The sequence below is a fragment of the Lampetra fluviatilis genome, chromosome 1 (assembly GCF_964198595.1).
Source record: "Lampetra fluviatilis chromosome 1, kcLamFluv1.1, whole genome shotgun sequence".
In the NCBI taxonomy this organism is placed as follows: domain Eukaryota; kingdom Metazoa; phylum Chordata; class Hyperoartia; order Petromyzontiformes; family Petromyzontidae; genus Lampetra; species Lampetra fluviatilis.
The window spans coordinates 38,992,043-39,016,618 of record NC_136275.1 but is presented as its reverse complement, the minus strand read 5'-3'; the positions used below and the strand labels follow the sequence as shown (position 1 = coordinate 39,016,618).

Here is a 24,576-nt window from a genome sequence, read left to right as displayed (position 1 = left end):
CCATTTCCTCTGCAACTTCTACTACAGAACTATCTTCCATCATCTCTAAGGCCCATCCCACTTCCTCTTTCCTCGATCCCATCCCTGCTTTTCTTATACCCGGACTCCTTCCTCTAATTTTCTCAATTTAATTCCTCCCTCTCTGGTGTCTTTACTGCTATCTATTAGTCAGTCATTGTTGTTCTCCTAAAAAAACTATCTCTTGATACCTCTTCTGCCAACTACCGCCCCATTTCTCTTCTCACCTATTTCTCAAAACACTTGGCTTGTCTGGCACATTCTCGTCTTACTACATCTCCTCTAACTCACTCTACCCCAATTCCAATCCGGTTTTCGTCCCTCTCATTCAACTAAAACGTCTATTTCGGCTCAGAATCATCTGGCTAACTCTGCTCATGCTGGTCTCTCTTTTTACTTGTACTCCTTGAGCTGTCCTCAGCTTTTGACACTTGACCATCTTACTCTTTTATATTCTCGTTTGGTATGTTTGGCACACCACTTTCCTGGCTACAGTCCTATATCTCTCTATGCACCTCTGCAGTCTCATGTAATTTTGCTACTCCCCCCCCCCAGCCCCCTTCACTGTTGGTGTTCCACAAGAGTCTGTGCTCATTCTCATAGTTTTCTCTATTTTACGACTCATCACTCCTTCACTTAAGTTTCCTAATTCTTAATTCACTGATGATATCCAAATGTTCTTATTTTCCCATGACCTCGCTTCCCATATCTTATCATGTCTGGTTTCCATCCAACCTTGGATGTCACGTCACTGTTCATTAACCCTTACAAAACCCAAATTATATTTTTTCCTTACCTCACGTAACCCTCATCCCTGTCCCACCATCTCTTTCCCTCTGTTGATTTCCTGAACACAACTTTGCTATTATTTTTTAACGCTTTCCTTTCACATATCCGCGACTACCCGTACTTGTTTAACATTGGCAAAATTTGACCTTTGCTGAAAATCTCCTTATCCATTCCCTTATATTTACTCGTCTGTACTACTGTAACTCTTATGCTTGGTCTCCCCATACGCTTTGGTTCTTTCGGTAAAGTCACATAGGTATAAAAGAAAATAAATCGCGACCTTTCGGGCGCAACACAAGCATAAACAGTCTGCCTCAGCAGCAGACCACGCTTTCCCACCTGATGATGGACGCTTGTGTTGTGCCCGAAACGGCGTGATTTATTTTATTTTCTACCTACGTAATTTTACCGAAAGAACCAAAGTATGGATTCCTGCAGTGACGAAAGCTTCAAATCAAGATTGGTCTCCACATTTAAGTCTTTGCCCCCCTTGAAACAAATCCAGAAACCCTCTGCGCGTTGGTAATGACTCATCCAAGAAATTGATTCCCCTTCACGGGGAAGCCAAGTCGTTTGTGTTCCATCTGAATAACTCCTCCACTGCCTCGTGTGATGAAAATAATTTACTTATACATGTCTTCTTGGCCACAGATGTAATTGGTTCAGATATTAGTGGTTGAAAGGCAATTCATTAGTATTTTAACGTACATTTGAAAGAACAACTTTATCCATAAATGGACATTATTTACAGGTTAAAGAAGTGTCGATTTGATGCTAATGCTGAGAATGCCGTGTCATCAATCCACATCCCTGGAGGGCTTTTAAAAAAGTTTCTCATTGCTGAAAATGGATTTTGGCACCATGTTGGAAAAATTGCAGAAAACCGGTGGATAATAGGATGAATGTGCCATTGACTTCTTATCCATGACAAATTGTAAATGGGAAGCCATTGCAAAATGTAAGATGGGAAATAATGCGAATAATAGGAAGAATAGAGGTTCAGGAAAAATATAAGTTTTTGTTGACCCTATAGGTTCTACAGATAATATAGGTTTACAGATAAGGGTAATTCGACTGCACTAGCAACCATGTACAATCTTATATTCTGAGATTTTATAAGATTTGGCACATTAAGGATTATTTTGTTTTGTCGGAAACAATAAATTGGAGAAATGCCAATGAAGAAAATAATGTTTTGATTTAAAGCTTTCGTGACTGAAGGGATTCATATTCTTGGTTCTTTCGGTAAGTCACGTAGAAGGGAAATAATAAAATAATACAAATTAAACAATAACAATTCTCACGACGTTTCGAATGCAACACAAGCAATCATCATCAGGTGTGAAATTTTCTTGCTGTGGATTTCACACCTGATGATGATTGCAGTCGAAACGTCGTGAGAATTTTTATTGTTTTATTTGTATTATTTTATTATTTCCCTTCTACGTGACTTTACCGAAAGAACCAGGAATATGAAGAAAATATTGTTTAACAATGAAATAAATAATGATAATTAATATGTAGTTATTTAGCACTGGATTACAGCACATTTGATTTTTACAATGTTGATAATTGTAACAATGATGCTGAAAAAGTTCAATCTTTGTTGTAGGTGAGATTTGTCGGAAAAGAACAGCTCTGGAAGATGATACCGAGATGGAGCACATGCCAAAACGAAGCAAAACAACCACTGATGTAACCACGAGTGTTAACGAGGCTGCCTATAACCAGCAAGAATCTCCACGTCTCAATGGAATCATTAATAAGGTCACAAGGGTGAATGCTTTGTGTGCTCAATGAATATAAGAACACGTGGAATGTAGTTTGTGTAATGCACAAGTCAAGGTTTGAAATTGTCTATGGTGTGACTGGAAAAAGTATTTGGGGGGGATGATGTGGCTTATTGGTAACGTGTTCCATGTTGTAGAGGTACATGATAGGAATCCTGCAGACTCCTGGTTTAATATAGTGGGTTATATATGTATGTTGAACTTCTTTCGCATCTTACATAGCTTAACGTACTAATCAGAGGTGTATGAATACAGTGGGTGTCTTCACCATAACAATGTTCCATCTTAATTTAGAAATGTAGACATCATCCTCCCATATTGTGAAAATCTTCAGGACCCTCCTGCAATAGTCTTGCGACTCAGTGAGGGTTCCTGGGTGAACAATTGTCATAACTCTTACATTGTAATACAAAAGTTGAGTGTTTTTTCTTATTAATTGATGTAAAGTTTGGGCAATGATTGTTATGTTGAACTTTCTTAGACTGTTGAAGCTGCGTTCCAAAGGCAATTTGGTGACATCGACGGAGCCATGCTGATGAAGCAGGTCCGATGGATAAAATCGGAGGTCCGAAAAAGGGATAAGGATTACGAAAAATTTGAGAACCTGGGAAGCAAATTACAGGTAAACATGACTTTGTTATGTATGTTTGGAGCTGCGATAATGTGTTTACATTTATTTTTAAAATTAATGCACCTGACCATTTTGACACTGCTTTACTTTACATTGAAAATAAATGTAAGATTTTTACAAAAGATGTGCATATCTCAATCGTAGAGCTTATTGGTCACATAGTGTACATGAAACTGTAGATATATTTATGTGCTGGTGGTGGCCATGCTCGCCACTAATCCATAAATGTGTTGGTGGATCGAACAAATGTGAAATTCCATTCCTGTGGGCATCGAGGTGCCATACCCTGGCTTGCCAGGAGAAGGCAGTACACAAATATGGACTAATTTCATCTGTATGATATAGTTTTGCCCCCTCCGAGCCATTAATTTTCTCCGCGTGCTCCGGTTTCCTCCCACGTGCATGAACTCGCATGAATTGGCTGAAAACATTTTAATGCTTGAGAGGACGAAGCGTGGGCAATTGTTGGAGCTGGCTCATCGCTTGGCTGCTTTTTCCAACTTCTGTAGTTCCTCATGCTTTCATGCGTCGAAAATGTTAATCGTTTTCATGAATGACACTGTATAAAACGAAAAACTATTATGACTGGCAAACAGAAGCGAGACTATTTACTTAAAAAATATTAGCATGAAAAGACTCCTCGATACTTATAATATGGTAAAACCTTTGCTCGCTGGATGGATCGGGCTGAGCACTGCTGCGGCTAGCTGATAACAAAATAAGAATATAATAAAACCTAAATAACCCTATTCTTGGTTCTTTCGGTAAAGTCACGTAGGTGAAAACGAAATAAAATTAAAATAAAACAACTAAATTAAATCAAGACGTTTCGGAAGCAACACAAGCATCCGTCATCAGGTGTGACTTCTCCAGCAAAATTACTGTAGCGTATGAAGAGAGCTATTTAGAGACACATGTTTATATAGGGTACTAGGGGGGGGTGGGGAGTCCCCCGACCCCTTGGCTCCTTTCCCCCCCCCAGTACCCGATATAAACACGTGTCTCTTAATAACTCTCTTCATACGCTACAGTAATTTTGCTGGAGCAGTCACACCTGATGACGGATGCTTGTGTTGCTTCCCAAACGTCATCATTTAATTTAGTTGTTTTATTTTATTTTGTTTTCAACGATAACACTGATTTAAATTTAAGAGTTAGTGGCCCATTGGCTTCCCATCGCAATGAGGCAAATTGTTGATGCAAGTCTTGTAAACTGAACGGACAATACAATATTGTAGCCAGCCAACTTCGCAAGCTTGCTACGAGTAGTTTTCTACCTTTTTGACCTTATTGTATTATCAGTCAAATTCTAGAAATCACAAATGAAATAACATTAGCTTGGTTTTTTTACGGACTATAAGCAGGTAGTTTTTTCAGTGGACATTTATGCACTTGTGTAAACTCTTGCTAAAATGTTATTATGGATCTGAATTGTGACAATCCATTTAATCACCAGGGTTGCGTAAAAAGGTTTGGTCTCGTGTGTATTGGTGGAATTATGTTACATATTTTTTTCCATGTGCTGTCCATTTCCTGTTTAGTTGATGAATTATCTGTACGTTACTGGTAGTTAAATAGACCAAGTACTCTGGTCTTTGAGTTCTATATACAGTGATAAGTTAAATATGCTGCATAACAGAACATTTTCTATTATGCAAATAAACATTAACGCTTGCCACTATTGTTTAGTCCCAGCTGTTGTGCCTCGAGAAAATGTTGTCCTTGGCTATGCAAGTTGTGGGAAAACATCTTGAAACACCAAAAAATCAAGAGGTAAGCTTTTAAAATTTTTTTACGTTAACTTTTTTATCAATTGTTTGCAATTCATGAAGAGTTGGTGGACCAGACGTTGGAGCACTGAGATGGCATCGCCGAGGCCCCTGTGTGTTCTCTCATCTAAGGAGCTGCCTGTAATCCACTGGTGTTTTCCAGTGGAGTGGGTTGATGGTTTCGGGCCAGTCGCCAACGACTGCTCAACAAAACCCCCAACACCATTGGAACATCATTTGCCAGTAAAAAATATGATAATTGTTTTTTTACCCTTTTATCTGGCAACAAAACTGACACCTTTTTTTACAAGGAGTCCTGTTTGCATAGACCACAATACCTGCAGTCATAATGCAAACAAAAAACATAACTCTGATAATGTATGCACTGTCCTTGAAGTTGATTGGTCCACACCCGAGACCGCTTTCCTTAGAACCTAGTCTCACATGGTGTTGGACCAGATGGCGCCTTTTGGCTGTCTCGGGTTTGGACCAATCAACTTCAAGGACAGTGCATACATTATCAGAGTTATGTTTTTTGTTTGCATTATGACCGCAGGTATTGTGGTCTATGTAAACATGACTCCTTGTAAAAAAGGTGTCAGTTTTGTTGCCAGATAAAAGGGTAAAAAAACAATCAAAACTCCCAACGTTAATAACTTTGGTTGTGCACTTCATTTCTGCTAAATTTTTTACACAGAATCTGCATAATCGGCTAATCTGCATTGTTTGTCCGGAGAAACACCCTCCTAGGTCACTCCCATCAATTTTGATGAATGATGAGTAACTTTTTAAACGTGACATGCAGTTGATGAGAGCCATTTTTGTGCGGGGTGATGGTGTGACATTGCATTCAGATAGGCCTAACATTTTAAAAAAGCGCTGCAATTGAACGGTGACAATGATGCACAAATCAACAGGGCATTGAATGCTAAAACCAAATCAAATAATACGAACATTGAAATTTACTAAGTAATTCAAACTATTAAACTACCATACATTGCGTGAGTAACTGATAAACTAGCCAGATGTTTGGAAAAACAAAACATCCGAGTCAGATTTGGAATGGTACATAAAATTCAGAAATGTATATCTGCTACAAAAGATGTATTACTGAAGCTATCAACAGAAGGTGTGTACCGGATTATTTGCACTTGGGGACAAACGCTATGTTGGGCAAACAGGGTGAATGATCAGCACGAGACTAAAAGAACACCAAAGAAATTTTAAATACTCCTTAATACAACTGTCAGCAGTGGAAGAACACACGTGCCAACAAGGACACTCAATTGATTTTGATATTGTTGAAGTTCTGTGCAAAATAGTTACTACTGGCCAATAATAATTAGAGAATTTATCGAAATTGAGAGAATTAAAATAATTTTAATTGTATGGATAGCTACAGGCTTAGTGCTGCTTGGAAGCTAATAATCAAATAATACATTGTTTAAATGCATGCCTATACAGGTCACCATACTTCAAAAGGGATTACCGTTGGTACGGCTGTTTTAGTCCACACAATCGACAAGAAGTTCAAGAACAATGGGCTTCAATAATGTACGTTAATTATATGAATAACCCAAATGGCAATGGATACCCATCTTCATTTATATGTATTCACCTCCTCCCCCACTTCGTGCAAGATGAGCACACAAGTCTCATCACATCTACCACTCTATTTAAGGAACGAAACAGGAGGATTTCTCTCCAAATCTGGCTGTCGCCTGATGAAGCTAGCTAATTACTGTCGAAACGTCGTACTCTGATTGTAAATATTGTGGCTTTGCTCTCCAACACACCGGTGTGCTGTACTAGTAACGAATTGGCACGTTCTGTTTACGTAACACACCTTACTAATTGGCTGTGTTGGGTGGTGGCGGGTTTAATGACACATTCATATATTTACCCAAAAAACCTGTTATGTATGCAAGCCCTGTTTAAAACAATCTTACAGTGGATGGCTACCATGGGGGGGGGGGGGGGTGTAGTGGCAGATGGTGCTTGCAGGAGGAAGGGGAGTGGAACGATTTATTACTGTTGAATCTCAACAGGTTTCCCACTAGTTAGAATGTCTTCACTGTCATTAACATTGTCTTATAAAGTTAAAATTCCAAGTATCCATCAGCCAGATAGTAAATTAAAGTATTTCTGCGTGTGATTATCTTTTGCATTTGGCTCCAAATAGGGATGTCATACACTGCATTTAAGTCATTAATATCAGAACACCTGAACAAAGCCGCATCCCACGTGTTATGCATGTGTTGTGTATGCACATATGGAAATGCAGATGCTGCTTTTCAAGCCTCCGTTACTTTTTTCACCCCAAATAGGCAGTTGATAGGATCTGTTCTAGAAGACACAAATAGCTTCAGGCTTTCTGGGGGTTGTAGTTGGTATCATGTGTTGGTGTTCTTGGTATTGTTGGATTGTTTGGTGGATAGCTGTTGACCCCCCCCATGCTTTGTTCTTGGCAGGTATCAAGTGAAGCGCTTGTTGCTAGCCAGCCCCAGATTTCGATGACTACTACTGCCGCCACCACCACATTTGCATCACCATCTCCTCCCAGCTCCAATCCTAACAGCCAGCAACTCAAAAACAAGGGGTATGTCTTTCTTTGCCTCGCGTATAATTTTGACAACATTGCTTTACTCGGTATGGGGAACTCGTGAAATGTGTACACCGTTATCGCAGCTGGAGCACTTGACTTGCAAATGGAAGGTTTGATTTCGAATCACAATATATGGGGGTTTGTTTACCTCCTGCATCGATAAAATGAGTATTTTTGGTTATAGTCAGCTGTGAAATTGGTCATGATAAGATTAGGTGCTTGAATAAAGTGCTTTATTTACATGCACTTAGGTGGTGATGAAGCAATATTCACTGATAAATTAATGACACGTGCACATTTTTTTTTATCAAGTAACTCTTTTTAATCTGCAGGTTTACTGTTAGAGAAATGATTAACAATCTACGGGCTGTGGCCAACAGAATGCAGAGCAAACCTGGAATGCCAAGAAGTAGTCCTGTTTCATCTGTTGGAAGCAACCTTAATGGTGGTGAGTAAAAGATTCTTTGGATTTTAATTGAAATTGACTTTCATGATATGGTATTGATAATGCTTCAATGTGAAGCGATGTGTGCTCATTCACGACCTTCCTCTGTATGATTGTGTTTTAAGCTCCGCCTGGGCTTGCCTCTGGCACAGCGGCAATAGGGGGCTCGCCCCAGAGGGCACGGCTGGCAGTGCCGTTTCCCGCCCAGACGGTCGCCGGCTTGTTGTACAGGGAAGAGAGAGCCCGCGCAGCCACGTCGTCTGCCATCCAGATGTCTTCGAGCGCCATATCGGGGGATGAGAGGGGCCGGGCGATCCCACCATCCGATGTCCCGCCAGCTCTGGGCGGCGTGCCTGGCGGGGAGGAGAGGGTGCGACTGGTTGCGCGACCACACTTCACGGCGCCCCGCCAGGCAACGGCCGCCCTGTCTTCTGTGGGACAGATGCCCCCGGCGCTGCCGTCCGTTTCCGTGGCTCCTCCACCATCGAGCGTCGCACGGACTCCTCCGGTCGGGGCCGCGAGCCAAAACCACGGCTCTTCCAATTCTCACTCGACACAGTCCCTCGCCCTTCCATCTGCGCTCTCCCGTGTGCCGTCGTCAAACGCCAGCACCACGTGTTCGCCCGGCACGCAGCTGCCACACGCCGGGGCAGGTCGTCCCTCGGTGGCTATGCAGTCGCCTGTTGCGAACCGGAACCCGGCCTCGAGGTTCTCGGGCACGGGAACCACGGGGGTTTCGCCAAATGCACAAGTCAGAACGTCGTCGGTTCCATCGCATACCGCTCCAAGAGCAGGTACCGTAGCAGTTGCTCATTCAAAATAAATGTCTACTTTATATGTATGTTCAATGCATGAAGTGTTTTTTTTTCACGTAAGTACGGATGTACATTTGTATGAGATGTACCCTTCCCATGCCCATAAACTTTGCATGCTCACTACAGGAACAGTCCTGTACTAGTTTATGTAAGCTTTACAGGAACTTGCAGCCCTGTACTAGATTGCATCAGCTTCACAGGAACTTGCAGTCTTGTACTAGATTGTATAAGCATTACAAGAACTCGCAGTCCTGTGCAGCAGAACTTAAAAAATCAACGCTGCAATCCGTGAATCCCTGTGTGTGGCGGGTTACTCGCTGTTCCTGACTGCTACCGTAATTATGCCGGATAGTTGACCATGAAATCTCAACAAAACCTGTGAAGCTTATACAACGCTACATTGGCGGCGTGCGCAGATTTATGTTTTGTTAATACATTTTTTGTTAATCGCCGTGCTTTGCAAAGATGCCTCCGGCCCCTTGGTAATTAGCACTGGTTTGAAGAGTGTAGCTGCAATATAGAAACCCCGGAGGTGCAGATGCAGAGCTGCACATAGAACAATGCAGAGCTGCAGATTGACAAAAAAAGTTTTGCAAACGGAAAGGCCATAGCTGCTGAGAGAAGCGCAGAGCTGCAGATACGAATGCAGTTTTTGTTGTTGTTGTTGCTCGAAATGGGGTTCGTCTTGCGTCCACACATACCAGCTGTGGTTATGGGATCTGTTAAGTTGTATAGAATTTTTGTGATTTTTTTAATAGGCTGGATGTTTGAGTCTAAACTACACAAAGCCTTTTTTTACAGACCCATATGGTCGCTTTGCTCTATTTGGGGCTTTTAAAGTAAAATCCTAACCTCATCTGTTAATTGATCACGGATGCACCGACTGTTATCCGCCAATGTTTTTTGCAAATTAACCGAGTCGCACAGATATAATTCATCCTGGCGCAATTTTTTTGCGGATTACGGGACTAACCTCTGCGGTGCGTCGCAAATTACAGGATCGGAGAAATGATCCCAACATATCAGCACACATATGAGTTTATATAAAATTTATATAGCGACTAATTCTAAGGTGCTTTACAACAATCATTAACTTGTACATAAGATGATAGTGATTAAACTGAAGAGTGGGGTTATTCAGATTGGTGGTGTAGTTAAGGTGACAGGAGAACAGGCTGGAGAGTTTTTGGAGGGGTTGGGGCTGGGTTAGTGATCGGGATAGTGATAGGGGTTTGGGTAGGCATAGTCGTAGCTGGGGGTCCAGGACAGGGAGTAGGAGTAGCACGATGATAGGCTAGTGGAGAATAGATGGGGGTTGTTTTAAGGGAGGAAGATTGTTTTATGTGCAGTGGTAGTTTGTTCAATGGAAGGGAGGCAAGAATGGAGAAGGAAGGAGAGAGCGAGACTGGGCACAGGGCGAGGGAGGCACAGAGAGGGACGGCAGAGACTGAGAGCGTAGAGGATGGGACGGGACAGAGTAGGGACAGAGTAGTAACAGATCAGAGAAGCGAGGGAAGCAAGAGAAGTTGGGGCAAGACCATGGAGGAATGTAGACCCGAGTGAGACATTTAAACAGACAGCGATAGTAGATGGAGCCAGTGGAGTTGGGAATTGTGGGGGAGGTTAAGATGATCCGGGCTGAGGCGTTTTGTACATGTTGTTGGAGAGGAGTGAAGGCGTAGGCAGGAAGGCCGAGAATAAGAGTGGTCCAGGAGTCAAGTTGAGTGAAAACAAGCGAGTGAACCAGGAGTTTAGCAGCAGAGAGTGAGTTAAGGGGACCGATTTTACGGATATTAAATAGGTGAAAGCGGCAAGTGCGGGCAGAGGTGTGGTTGGAGAGGGAGGAGTTGAAGATGACCCCGAGGTTGTAAGCAGACTAGAGGCAGGAAGAGCGAGGGAGAAGGGAGGAGATGAGATGGTAGGACGGGGTGGAAGGAAGCAGGGAGAAGGGAAGAAACTAATTTCAGTTTTGGAATGATTGATGTAGAGGTAGTGGCGTTGACATCCAGGATTGGACAGTCGTTAAGCAGCTGGAAATGCGCGAGGCACGGTCAGGGGTAAAGGCAGGAAATGAGCATTTAATCTGAGCGTCGTCGGCGAAGAAGTGACGCGAGATACAGAGGGAGAATAGCCAAGGTCCCCTCGGACAGAGGCTTGGGGGAGAGAAGGGGAGTTGTCGTGGTTGAAAGAAACAGAGGAAGTGCATGAAGAGAGATAAGACAGGAGCCAGGAAAGGGTTGTGCTGGAGATACTTGGTTGGACTGGAGAGGGTGAAAGGAGTGTTTGCGTGATCAACTGTGTATTTGCATGCTGATGACGATAATTTGTTTTTCGTATGACATCTATTGTTGTGTATGACACTGTAGTGCAGTGGTTCTCGCACCACCAGATGATTCGCGACGGTCCTCTAGGTGGTCTGCGGGGCTGTGATGCAAATACGGGTTGAGCCAGACAATAATGACCTTTCGGTTTCGGACATGAGTTAATATATTACTTATGATATTTAATTTGAAAAGTAAGGTTCGGTAAACTTCCCTAAATGCCACCCCCGGCAAAAACACCTTAGAGCTGCGTTAAAGAAATGTTTTTTTTCTTTCCTGAATATGAATCGCTTTGTATTGCCTGTATTGAGAGAGAGAAGTGGAATGTGTTTTGTCACAACTAGTGTTTTGGTTCGCATTTCACTAAAGAGTTGGTAGGATTGAGGTTGCTAGAGATCAGTGGTTCTTAACCTTTTCTGCAGCCTGCATCCCTTTGGCTCTCAATCGTAAAAAATGTATAATATGAATAAATACATCGGGTTTGATGAAACAAAGTAGTTGTACCTGCGTGCCCGTGCTTAATTTGTGTTTTGGATGATTTACCTTAAAAAAATAATCTATGGCTCACACTCCCAGAAAGGGCATCTCGCACCCCCAGCGGGTGAGTGCATCCCAGGTTAAGAACCACTGCTATAGATCAAGCGAGAGTGCTTATTGAAAACATTGAATATCATCCAGACTTCCTTACATTCTGCTTTAGTCATTTGCTCGAATAAAAAAAATTAACTTTTTTTGTGTTCACATAAACTTTCATATTACAGTACTTGTAATACGTTTTATATGCACAAATTTGTAAATGTGCATGTTTATGTTAATTTCAGGTTACCTTGATTATCTATGATCTTTTACATAAACATATCCCTGCAGTGGAATATGACTACACAGACCAGGCTTATTTCGTATGGATTAATAACAGCAGATTAAAGGTCCGTTTAACACGTAGGCTTTCGCGACCAGTATTATTCATAATAAAGGTTTTTGGGTTCGATCACGTTATTATAAATGTGTCGCAACCCTCCACCACCCAACACGGCCAATCAGTAAAAAATGTGTCACGTTAACAAAATGGCAATTAGTTACTTCTTCAGCCCACCGGTGTGTTTGAAGAGTGAATCCACAACATTTAGAATTTGAGTAGTACGACGTTTTGCTGGTAATTACATCCAGCATCTTCGGGCGATTTGCCAGAATTGTGAAGCCATCCACCTGCTTCCGGTCTTAAATCGTGCAGGATGACGTCATCATTGATCAACTCCATCAGGTTTAGAGATCAGAGGCAGAGGTAAGGAGGGGGGTATTGCAATTATGTAATAGATCAGTTATCAGCCACTTAGCATGTGACTCTTCTATAAGGAATTGCAATATGTATTGTGTATTACTTGATACGCTTCCAGGCTGCGCCGAGTCTGTAGCTATCACAGTGGTTGAAATTATTTTTTTCTAAATTTCAATTGATTCTCGAATTAGTCATGGCCAGTCATTAGTTTTGCATAACACTTCAACGTTATCCTTTGGTGTTCTTTTAGTCTAATGTTACATCCCATCTGTAATGCAAGGACATTGATTTTGATAACGTTAAAGTGTTATGCATAACTAATTATTACTGGCCAAGACTAATTAGAGAATCAATCGAAATTGAGAAAAATACAATTAATTTCAACCGTTGTGGTAGTTACAGACTCGGCGCAGCCTGGAAGCGTATTAAGTAATACACAATACATTGCAATTCCTTAGAGGAGTCACATGCTAAATGACTGATTACTGATCTATTACATAATTGCAATACCCCCCACCTCCGCCTCTGATCTCGAAACCTGATGGGGTTCAACAATGATGACGTCATCCTGCTCTATTTAAGACCGGAAGCACGTGGATGGCTTCACTGTTCTGGCAAATCGCCCAAAGATGCTGGATGCAATTACCAGAGAAACGTCGTACTACTCAAATTCTAAATGTTGTGGATTCACTCTTCAAACACGCCGGTGGGCTGAAGAAGTAACTAATTGGTGTTTTGTTAACGTGACACATTTTTTACTGATTGGTCGTGTCGGGTTGTGGAGGGTTTGCGACACATTTATAATAACGCGATCTAACCCGAAAACCTTTATTATGAACAGATTAAAGGTGTATGCTATTCACGCAGTGTCTTGCTAACCACTTGTGTAGCATGGTGTGGCAGCAGTGTATGTATGTTGAACTTCTTTTGCACCGTACCTAGCCAACCGTGCTAATCAAACGTTGGTTGTATTTGCGCAGCTGTGCCGGTGGGGACCGGTAGTAGCAGCGCAAGCAGACTGCCCGGGCATTCGGCATCCGGCCAGGGGCTTTCTTCCCAGATTGTGCTGAGTCAACAACAGCAGCAGCAGCAGCAAGCTTCGTCGAGGAGTCCTCCAAGCAGCGGCACAGCTGGGACCTCCAGCCAGGTGAGTGCGTCTCTATGAATCAAAGCTTACGCGCTCAAGGTCATTGGAAGTCCATGTAGCTTTCATGTTGGAGTGGTTTCCTGCTAAAACGGGCGCCACGGTGGCAAGATGTTAACTTTCCTCGCCTGGTGTACAGGAGGTTGTGGGTATGAACCTGACCCTGATGCATGTATATTTGTGGTCGCATGGATTTTTCTCTGGGTCCTCCGGTGTTCCCCTCAACATTTAGAAACATGCGTCTCGAGTATTTGGTTGCTATAAATTTGCACATGATATAAGTGACTTGGTTGAGCTATCATTTTGTTGCCAGGTCGCTTCTGAAAAAGAGCTCTATAGCTCAGTGGGCCTTACCTGGTAAAATAGAAATAGTAGCTTTTGTTTAATGTCAAAACAGTGGGCTTGGCTGTAGGATGACATACAGTTGGAAAAAAACCACGTTGACAATGAAAGGGTTAGTTTAGTAAAAAAAAGTGGAGTTTGAAATTAGCAGTCAGGTTGCACTCATCTCCTGGTCACAGCCCTGGGCCATTGGTGGAAATTCCACATTCCGATGGCAGGGGTGAAGTCGCATCATAGGATAGCCACTCCACAAGATGGAACTTATTTTATCGACCCTGAAGTCAACCCCCAACCATGATTTGAACTTGCATCTTCCACTTGTGAGCCGCTTGCTCTGCCGTTGAGCCATCAGACCGGTAACTGTACCCCTTCATGAGAACAACGATTGTCGTTTCCGCAGACGGCGTAAGTAAAAGTAAGAGAGTGGAAGAAATAGTTGATGATTTAACCGGCTTAGCATGGTTAGCTACGTATCGTGCTAAAGAATTTAATACATACTATCGCTTTTGTTTTTCAGTGTACAAATCTTGACTTAAAGCTTTTTCGTGGCTGCAGGAATTCATATTCTTTGGGTCTTTCGGTAAAGTCACGTAGATATTTTCTTTGAACGTAGATAGGTTCAAAGAAAATATCTACGTGACTTTACCGAAAAACCCAAAGGATATGAATTTCAGTGTACACTTTTAGTAATATTGTGACCTTCGTGTTGATGTTGTGTTTTTGTCTCCTTTAGGCCTTACGGAGAAACTCTGCGACGTCAGACGCTGTCATTGATCTCACAGAAGAGGACGATGATATTCTAAGTAAGTTTGACAAGAGCATTCTGGTACTAACCGTCGCCCAGGACGTGTTGTTAGTCATTGGACGTTAACCATGGAGTTCTTGTATTGTGGAAGTTTTGAGCTTGGAAGTAATTTAAGGGAGGCAGTATTTAATTGGTTAGTATCCCATTAATTTGTCACTACATCATTGACTTTCCACAATGAATAACAAGTTCGGGTAAATAAGTGTTCGTTTTATGTAATATGAGTTCACGGTGGTTTGCTGAAGCGTAGCATTCCTTAAACTGAGTCCCAACCACGAGGAAGTCATCACAGGTTCATTAATAAATTAATATACGGGGAGGGGGGCTTATTGTAGCCATGGAAACAAAATAACAACTGTCGTTTGTCAATTGCCCAGTCGAGGTTACTGCTTCTCTCCACCACATATTGGGTGGTCTCGGTTTTAAAGATATTGCGTCTTATTAAACCCATTTTGATTGTGAAATGGTTATTTTTATATCTTTTTTTTCCCATATTTAATATTGTTGAAACATACAACTGAGTATCAGCCATGTCAAAAGTGATAACCTCTTGGATTTGAAGCTGTGACCCATGAATGGGGCTGAGCCCACCGAATTTGGAAGGATACGTTGATTGCGAAGCTCCTATCTGTGTTTTGTCGTTCGGTTGACTTCATCAAAGGAAGAGCGTCATGCAAACAAAAAAATGACCACAAGTATTGTGGTTAATGCAGACATGATTCCTTGTAAAAATGTTCAGTTTTGTTGTCAGAAAAAAGGGGAAAAACCTATTCTTATATTTTGGTACTGGCAAAGGAGAAGGTACCATGAAGTAAAGAAGTTCACATGTGTTGATGTGTGGTATGGTCTTGACTCTCCGTGGACGGTCTCGGGGACAGTTTTTATTTATGAGCATTTACTCCCGTGGTTTCGTCGTCAAATGCGACCGTAGAATCACAGCGTTGCCCGATGGCAACGCTATGAAAAAAATCATGGCGTCAAGAAGATGAACCGTTTGAATGGTCTGTTGAAATGTAAAAAAGTCTGATTTTGGTCACGTGTGATTATTCTCAAGTGATTGAAATCGAGCAATTTATTTATTTATTTTATTTGTGCAGTTAAGTAGTAACCGTTGTTGTTTGTTGTGATGTTTTTATGTAGTAACTGGCATGGAACGAGGCATGAGGACGGTTAACAGAAGCCAACCTGGTTTATCCAGTACGGCGAGCCAACAGCGCCACCTGCCGGGAGGACCCTCTAGTGGCTCAGCCCAGCCCAAAAATATGGCACCACCATCTTCAAGGAACACCCAGGTCCAGCAACAGCAGCAGATGCAGCAACAGCAGCAGATGCAGCAACAGCAGCAACAGCAGCAACAGCTGCAGCAACATGCTTCACCACAGCAGCTCAGAGGCACGCAAGGTCAACAGAACCAAGGAAGGGTTGGGCAAGGTCAACAAATTGTACCTACTCAGCAACAACAAATTCGAACTTCACAAGTACAGTCACAGCAGCACCGTCAACACCAGCCACCGCAACATCAGCAGCAGTTGTCACAGCTCCAGCAAGCTCAGCAGCAACATCATCAGCAGCAGCAGCAGCAGCATCCTTCGCAACATCAATCCCAGCACGCGCCGTCGCGCATCTCTCCAGCCACGCAACATGGCATGGGCCTGTCGCGGGCCCCCTTGAGCCAGGCGAACCACGACAGGGTGGTGGTGGGGCAGGTGCACTCGCAGCCGGCAGCGGCTCACCAGCAGCAGCAGCAGCACGGCGCCGGAAAGGCGCCCCTAGGAGCTGTTTCTCACACCTCCATCTGTGTGCCAGTGTCCATGAGTCAGCAGGTTGTTGACGGTGAGTTGTGTCCCGCTTGTTTAACCCTTTCGTTGCCAATGTGTTTTTTTTACAACTGCATGTCGTACTGCATCCAGCCCTCTGTTTTGAAATTAAACTAAAGCGACTTTTTATTTAACCAGGTTAGGCCTACTGAGCTGTATATCTATTTTTAAAATGCGACCTGGCCACAAACGATAGGTCAACCAAATTGCTTATCATATGGAAATGTATGGCATCCAAATACTCTAAATGCATGTTGATTCTAAATGTGGAGGGAAAAACCGGAGGACCCGGGGAAAAATACACACGACCACGGAGAGAACATGCAAACTCCAAATATACAGCAGGTGTCAGAGTCAGGATCGAACCTACGACCTCCTGTCTACCAGGCGAGGTAGTGAACATCTCGCCACCGTGGCGCCCTTCCATCCACCTCCACGCCCCATTAATGATATGGGTGAAGGTGGGGTGGCCCAGTTGGATTGTTGGTAAAAATATTTTTTTAAATCCAATCTTTGCCACGAGATGGCAGCACACACGTGCCTGGCCCCCAAACAAATCGACATTTGGCATCTGGATTATTGGTACCAGCCACAGGAGGAAGGGTGTCGCCGTGTGCCGAGAATCGATGGGAAGAGCCATGATTGGGTTGTAGAGGCTGCTGCATGATTGAGACTGTCACGTTGATCCTGAATGCAGCCAGGCGTTTGGCATGGGGCGTCTCGACATTGTTCAGTAGGTTCTATGTATTGTGAATAAAGTGGCTTGTACGTGCCACCCAATCTTTTAAGCAGTCCTTTTAACGGCCGTTGTTAATCTTTTGCAGGCAACATAGTAGTGCACGGCCGACAGCCCCTGCCTCATCGCCAACAGCAGCAGCAACAGCAGCAGCAGCATCTGCGACCACCCCCACCACTGCAGAGGGTTGTCAACAGCCACGTGGATACCTACGGGTCAATGGGTCCTCCACCACCGTACCACCACCAGCAAGGGGGCAATGGGCACATGTCTCTTGGGCCAGCGGGGACACACATGGGGCCTATGTCTGGCCAGATGATTCATCAGGGGCCACCCCCCACGCAGCAGCAGCAGCTCATCCACATCCCTATGCAGCAGATTCCTCCAAATGTCGCTCTTGCAGGTGAGTTGCGTGTTTGAACGTGAGTAGAATGATCCCGCTTGTGACCAAATCGACCGAAGTGTGCCTGATCTAGTCAGATCTCGGAAGTGTAAGCATGATGAGGCTTGGATAGTGCTTGGCATTGGCGGCCACCGTGCATAAAATAGGTGTTATGGGTTGCTGCGGGGCTACCTTGTCAAGAGGAGGCTGCGCAGCGATAATCCATTGTACTGTACTGTTACAACGTCTGCACCCCGCCTAAACTAGCCGTCATTGACCACCGTGGGTGAAGTGCAGTAAATAACCCCCCACGCGACGGGGATGCCCTCATCCAGCAGTGGATTGACAAAAAATATTGGTGTATGTGTACATATGGATATCCAAACCGAGTTGGTACATTTTGTGACATCTTGCCAACAGGGGGTAGAGGCTGCTCTTACTGGGATGGGCTCACGAGAACAGCAAGGTGTACGCTACGAGTGTGGCTATAACTGTGTGTTTTTGTTGGGTGTTTCCTCAGCCGTGAACTTTTCCAATCAAATGGGCATGAGCTCCGTGCCCGTTTACTCCTCGGTGGGGGCGATGCCAGTCAACGGCCAGCCTCATTACACGCAGCAGCAGCGGCTGGTGGTGCCTTCAGTAAGTTGGTCTTCAGTCTCGCTCACAAGCATTCGTAAAAAAATAAAATCCTCCGTGTGTCATGACAGACAATGTTATTGTAACTTAAAGATGCTAATTGTTACTATTACACGAATTTACCCAGGAAAGCCTGGGGCACCACGGTGGCGAGATGTTAACTACCTCGCCCGGTATACAGGAGGTTGTGGGTTCGATTCCAGTCGTGTGATGCCTGTATATTTGGAGTTTGCATTTCTCTCTCCCTGTGGTCGCGTGGAATTTTCTCCCGGGTCCTCCGGTTTATCCGTCGACATTTAGAATCAACTTGTGTTTAGAATATTTGGCTCCTATAGATTTTCAGATGAGCTTCCACTTCATTGAGCTATCATTTGTGGCCATGTCGCTTCTTAAAAAGAGCTATACAGCTCAGTGGGACTTACCTGTTTAAATGAACATAGTTTCGCTACACCGAGTCTCATGACTTGTTTTCAGGAGGGTCCTGCAAGGTTTTCAGTTGCTAAATACTTGCCAAATTACTCGATTGGAATATATATTTCAGACATTGTCCCAACTTAGCGAAAGCACATCTCTTAAGTGTCACACTTAAGTGGTGTGCTTTCGCTAAGTGTGACACACTTAAGCGGTTTGTGCTTTCGCTAAGTGTGACACACTTAAGCGTTTGTGCTTTCGCTACGTTGTCCCCACCTGAAGAAGGATGCTTGTGTTGCGCCCGAAACGTCGTGATTTAATTTATTTTAATTTTTTACCTACGTGACTTTACCGAAAAAACCAAAGAGTATGAATCCTTGCAGTCACGAAAACTTCAAATCTAGAATGATTTGGATTTGAATGGTAAAGTGTTGACGATGATCTCTTTCTCAGGGTCTTTCAACGCAGATGGTTAACGGATTGAACGGACGAGTGGCCCAGAATATGGTGCGAGTGTCTGCCCCTCCGTCTACCCACACTCAGTCTCCGTATCAAAACAGCTACATAACGGTATACTGCGACACCCACTACACACACACAATATACGAAGCAAATATTAATTTCCTTGCCCTATACCAGAGGTGGGACAAAGTCATTGTTATGCAAGTCCAAGTCGAGTCGCAAGTCATCAAATTCATGACTCGAGTCTGACTCGAGTCCAAGTCACATGACTCGAGTCCACATCTCATAGGTGGGACAAAGTCATTGTTATGCAAGTCCAAGTCGAGTCGCAAGTCATCAAATTCATGACTCGAGTCTGACTCGAGTCCAAGTCACATGACTCGAGTCCACACCTCTGCCCTATACCACAACATCCTTCACAGATGCCTGTTGTTCAGATTGTCATGCTGTCTTTATTTTATTAGCCATTCTCCAGAGATACGAGAACATTTGCATTGATAAAATGTCTACAAATGCCACGTTATATTCCCGTTGCGTCAATGGATGAGTGTTCACATCTCGGGTGGAATTCTGTTTCTTTTTTCGTTTTTATGGCTTCTCACAAGAGAGACGGGTCCGATTCGTTTAATCTTGCAAGCGTCGTCGTCGTTGGGGTGCAGGGGTTTAAAGCACCTGTGATGTGCTCTGTTCTCCCGCAGAGACCTCGATTGTGCAAACAAAATTGCAACATCACATGTGTTTTATATATTTATATTTTTTTTAATTCTTCACTGCACAGTGTTCAAATGAAATTCAGAACAGGTTAATGTGGTCTAAAGATGTTAACTGCAAAAGTGAGTTAATAAATGATGTTCTATATCTGTGTGAGAGCCATGAATATTGCATGTTCTTAAATTGGGTAAAATTATATTAAGGCAGTCCCCGCTTTTACGATACAATATGTTCCTGGGAACCTTGTAGTCGTAAATCGGACTGTCATAAATTGGACCCTTATTTTTTCCTATAGACAGTAGAAAATTGCTGATGCCTTTTTCCTTTTATCAGCCATATTTAACAGGGTTTAATCGGTGAAAATCCACAAATATACTTGAGAATAATAAAAGCTCCCATGCCAGGTCACATCGGAAAACGAACCCACTGTTAAGATTTGTTTGGAGTCATGTCAGAAGATGCGTCGTAAATCAAGTGTCTGCGTCGTAAACCAAGTGTCTGCTTCGTAAATCGATCAATGGTGGCATGATGTAAACTCGTAAATGTGGATTGTCATAAATTGGACCGGAGTAAATCATAGTGCATGGATGTCCACCCGAATTTTTGATTCGTCTTAAAATAATCGAAATTCAGAGCTCGGTTATGAAATGTTGGATGATCCGAATATTTGTTGTTTCGGATTAATCCAAAAACCGGAAGGGAAGTCGCTCGCATGCCGTCACGTCGACGCTTTTCCCATCGTAAGTAAAGCTGCGTGGCGTCACGTCACTATTGCTAGTACCAAGACATTTTACATGAGCACATGAAGCACATTATCTTAGTCTGTTTTTGTAAATACTTCACTGTGCAGTGAAGAATATATCCAAAATCGGAATTTTTATTTGTACTGGAAGAATCCGATGAGCTATAAAGTGCTTTTTCACACATGTCCGGTAGGATTGGGACAGAAAGTTACAACAACAAACAATACAAAAACACGATAGGAGTGCAAAGTATCATTTACTTGACTATTTCTATTTTACCAGGTAAAGCCCACTGAGCTTTTCTTTTTCAGAAGCAACCTGGCCACAAATGATAGCCCAAAGCAGTGGCTCATCATGTGGAAATTTATAGAAGCCAAATAATGTAAATAATCAAAATGTATGTTTCTAAATGTGGATGGGAAAAACCGAAATTGTTCTTATAAAAATCCAGGACTTTAAAATCTGAAACCAATTTATAAAATAAAGTGCAATATATAAAATCCATCTTAACACTTCACAAAAGGCAGTGTTGTCGAAGCCATTGCGCACTATGCGAGTGCATTGACATTCAAGAGTTGTGTCTGTAATCGTCGCGTCTCTTCTGCAGGCCCCGGTGCGTCAGAGCTACCCAGCGCCGTTGCCTGGGACCCCCCCTCCTCCCCCAGGCCTGCCCACCGAAGCCGCTGCCAAACTGCCTCCCCAGAGGCCCGTGTTGAAGCTGGGCCGTTCCGACAACCAGAACGCCATCGTGCTGCAGTGGAACGTGGCGGAGGAGAACCCCAAGTGTGCGCCCGTCGAGAGCTACCACCTGTTTGCCTACCACGAGGACCCCAACAGCCCCATGCCCTCTCAGTGGAAGAAAATTGGGGAGGTGAAGGCCCTGCCGCTTCCCATGGCGTGCACCCTCACGCAGTTCGTTTGCCGCAGCAAGTACTACTTCGCCGTCAGGGCCAAGGACGTCTATGGCAGATACGGACCGTTCTGTGAACCACAGTGCACTGACTTCAAGACCCCTTGATCGTTTTCTGGAGGGTGTTGTGTGTTGGCACCTTGTGGCCCAAAGTGTTGCGCTCAGCTGAACTTGTAAAGTGTTATTTTTACATCCAAGTAACTGACTTGAAGTTGATACCCCTGAAGCTATTCTTAGTGTTCTGGGAAAATAAAGCCCTCCATCTCAAAATAACTTATGTACATTTGTTTCACGAAATATGCTATTTTGAAACTGCCAGTTTGTAATGCGACTATTTTGTACCCCGAGTTGAAAAAAAAACATTAGAACGAGCAGTAACACTGCTTAACCTTCTTTATTTGCATAGCAAATCGCTGATAAGTGTCTGCTGTGAATCGATAAGTGTAGCATACTAGTGTTTGTATATTTTATTTTCTAAGTAATTTACATTCATCTGTACTTGTTTTTATATATGACATGACACTGCATTTTTATGACTAAGGCCATTATTTAATCTGTTTTAAATTAAAACAAAAAGCAGTAGCTTATGTAGACTTTACGGTAATAAATGTTTTATTTTGAAAACGGTATGTTCAATTCTGTTTGTTCCACTTTGTGAACATTTAAGGTGATGATGTGGACATTTCTGCTATCGAGGTGTTGCTCTCAATGAAGTGGTATGGAGTGCTGGTGTGTTCAACCAGGAGGTCTTGCGTTTTTTTTGTATTTTCACGGCAACACTTCTTATCTTTTTTGCTGTTAGAATTTCACTACTTGAGTACCCGTTTTCAAAGAGTTAATTTCATTCCACAAAGGTCAAAAGGTGTTGAGATAACGTGTGAAGGAGGAGCTTGTTAACTCTACAGTAGCACTAGCATCGGCCACAAGTGCCACCCAAGCAGCTGTATTTTGTTGGCGTCGGCGATGCCTCGAATGCGGGGAACCCCCGTGAGATATGGTGAGCGGAGGCCATCATTTTGAGGTCGTTGAAAAATGAGATGTTTTTAATATAGGGATAGACATTACAACGATCGAACACAAAAAGATGTTACATACATGCCGAAGGTAGGTTAAGTTTGATAACGTAAGCATAATTGAATTTTAGGTAAACCATCACCGTAACAGTAATGTAACACTTGAAAGTATATTTTAGTAACCCCATTTCTTCTGTGTAGAGTGGAAGTAGGAAATGGCACACTTTGTTACGTCTGTGTGTGCGAGCTGCAAAAGAGAAGCCGTTAATTTTCTTAGTTCCCAAAGTCTTGAGCAATTGGTGCCAAACCTCACCCAGTCAGTGTCTGCACTCAAATCTTATGTTGCTTAAAACTGGTGTGTAAACTTATACTGTGTATTATACAACATAGCAAACTATTATTTTAGTGGTAATACTTGAAGATGAAGCTTTCTTGGCAACGTTTGTGTGGTAATTGTTCTCGGTGACATAGGGTTAACAACTAAGGACTGTACTTGCAGTGTCTTCCGCTTATGTTTGCCATTAACATGCAGCGTGACCAAAAGCGAGCACGCGAAATGGTCCAAATTTAGTTGATCCCATGTACCATTTGGCTCCCAAGCGCCCTCTTAAGTCATGCCTGGGGGTGGTTGTGTCACTTTTGCTGTCGAAACGACTGCAATTTGCCCGCTGCCATTTGTAGCCACGGCCAGTGCCCATGGACCTTGGCCGTATTTAACACAACACAGCCTGGTGCATTTTGTGTAAATCCGCGTCTACATTGCAGCTCTCACCCGTTTATATGACTGGCAGTGTGTGAACCCCCCTGGATGCGGCTTCGACTTGTGTGTTGGAGGTGGAGAACTTGTGGCTTCGGTGACGGAATGCAGTGCTTGTGTTCTTGAGCGGCAGTCGTGTGCCCGAACCGATTGTAACACGTTCGCATTACCGGCCATTGTGTGTGGTATTTTGTAACATTCATTTTAATTGAGGCTTTTTTTTTGGACAGAATTTGACGATATCTATCCACGATATTCCCACTGGTTTTAATAAGCGGGCAGGGGGCCTGGGTTTGGCTTGAGTTGAAACATCGGCTTAAACGTTTGACCCTCCCTTGTTTTTGGAACTAATCACCACCCACATCGTTTTAGTAATCTTTAAACGACAGTGCTTTACATATTGCTGTATTTGTATTCACAGATAGGATATAATAATGTGTTTTAGTACTTTTTAACAATTGTCTTCGTTCATAAAGTTATTTTTGGTTAAAAATTTACCTCAAGATTTTTAGCAATTTTTTAAATCGGGTCGCGACTCGTGAGTTGGGGTCACACATGAGCAGATGCCCGTGCAGTAAAAATGCTTTCTTAGTGGTACACCATGGAGTGAAGTGTTTGAAGGTACATGTTCAGTATGATGGTGTAGAGGACTGGTGCTTAATAGTACAGTTTCCCCATGAAGAGTTCCTGCATTGGGCAGCAGAGGTTTGAAGTTGCATGGTAAATGTACTGCCTCCACCACTCGATGTAGAAACGTGTGTAAAAGAAACGTGTATGTGCACCTTTCCTGTTAATGTTTTTTTTAAAGTGGATATAAACAATTTTAAGAATACTCAACTTGGTTAGTGTGCATCCATATAAATGACTCAGTACGTTTCGGATTGGCTGTTGTACTGCAACATTAGAAAAACAATCTAAATTATTACATTTTTATATAGCGTCGTTCATGCAAATTGCATCTCACAAAGCTGGAAGGCTGTCAGGGGGTGAGCCGGCACCAACAATTGATATTTTTCAGCCGCCAATTGGTGTTTATACACGTCGAAGGAAACCAGAGGACCCGGGAAAAAAAAACCACATGCGAGGGAGCAACACTCTATCCCATACAGAAGGGGGGACGGATGATATCGGTCCACACTTTGCCGTCCAGCATTCTGCTGGCAGATGGCCCGGAGCATTGCACCTCGATGCTCGTGGGAAGGGGGTCTCGCAACGTATTTTTATTTGTTTGATCCACCAAGCCTCGCT

General features: G+C 43.1%; 1 protein-coding gene across 6 annotated transcripts in view; it reads left to right on the top strand.

Annotated features, from left to right (window-relative positions):
* The window catches only part of LOC144935624 (uncharacterized), a 59,495-nt gene extending 35,175 nt beyond the window's left edge, over positions 1 to 24,320 (top strand). For 2 of the 6 annotated variants that reach the window (XM_078862447.1, XM_078862448.1), the window contains exons 5-17: positions 2,420 to 2,574; positions 3,079 to 3,219; positions 4,918 to 5,001; positions 7,469 to 7,596; positions 7,935 to 8,050; positions 8,173 to 8,841; positions 13,440 to 13,606; positions 14,679 to 14,748; positions 15,891 to 16,583; positions 17,392 to 17,706; positions 18,206 to 18,324; positions 19,186 to 19,302; positions 21,256 to 24,320. In XM_078862447.1, coding sequence (XP_078718573.1) covers positions 2,420 to 2,574; positions 3,079 to 3,219; positions 4,918 to 5,001; positions 7,469 to 7,596; positions 7,935 to 8,050; positions 8,173 to 8,841; positions 13,440 to 13,606; positions 14,679 to 14,748; positions 15,891 to 16,583; positions 17,392 to 17,706; positions 18,206 to 18,324; positions 19,186 to 19,302; positions 21,256 to 21,666 — 3,185 coding nt within the window. In that variant the 3' untranslated portion in view covers positions 21,667 to 24,320. The other 4 variants (XM_078862449.1, XM_078862451.1, XM_078862452.1 and 1 more) reach the window with 4 other exon arrangements.
* Positions 24,321 to 24,576: the final 256 nt, after the last annotated feature.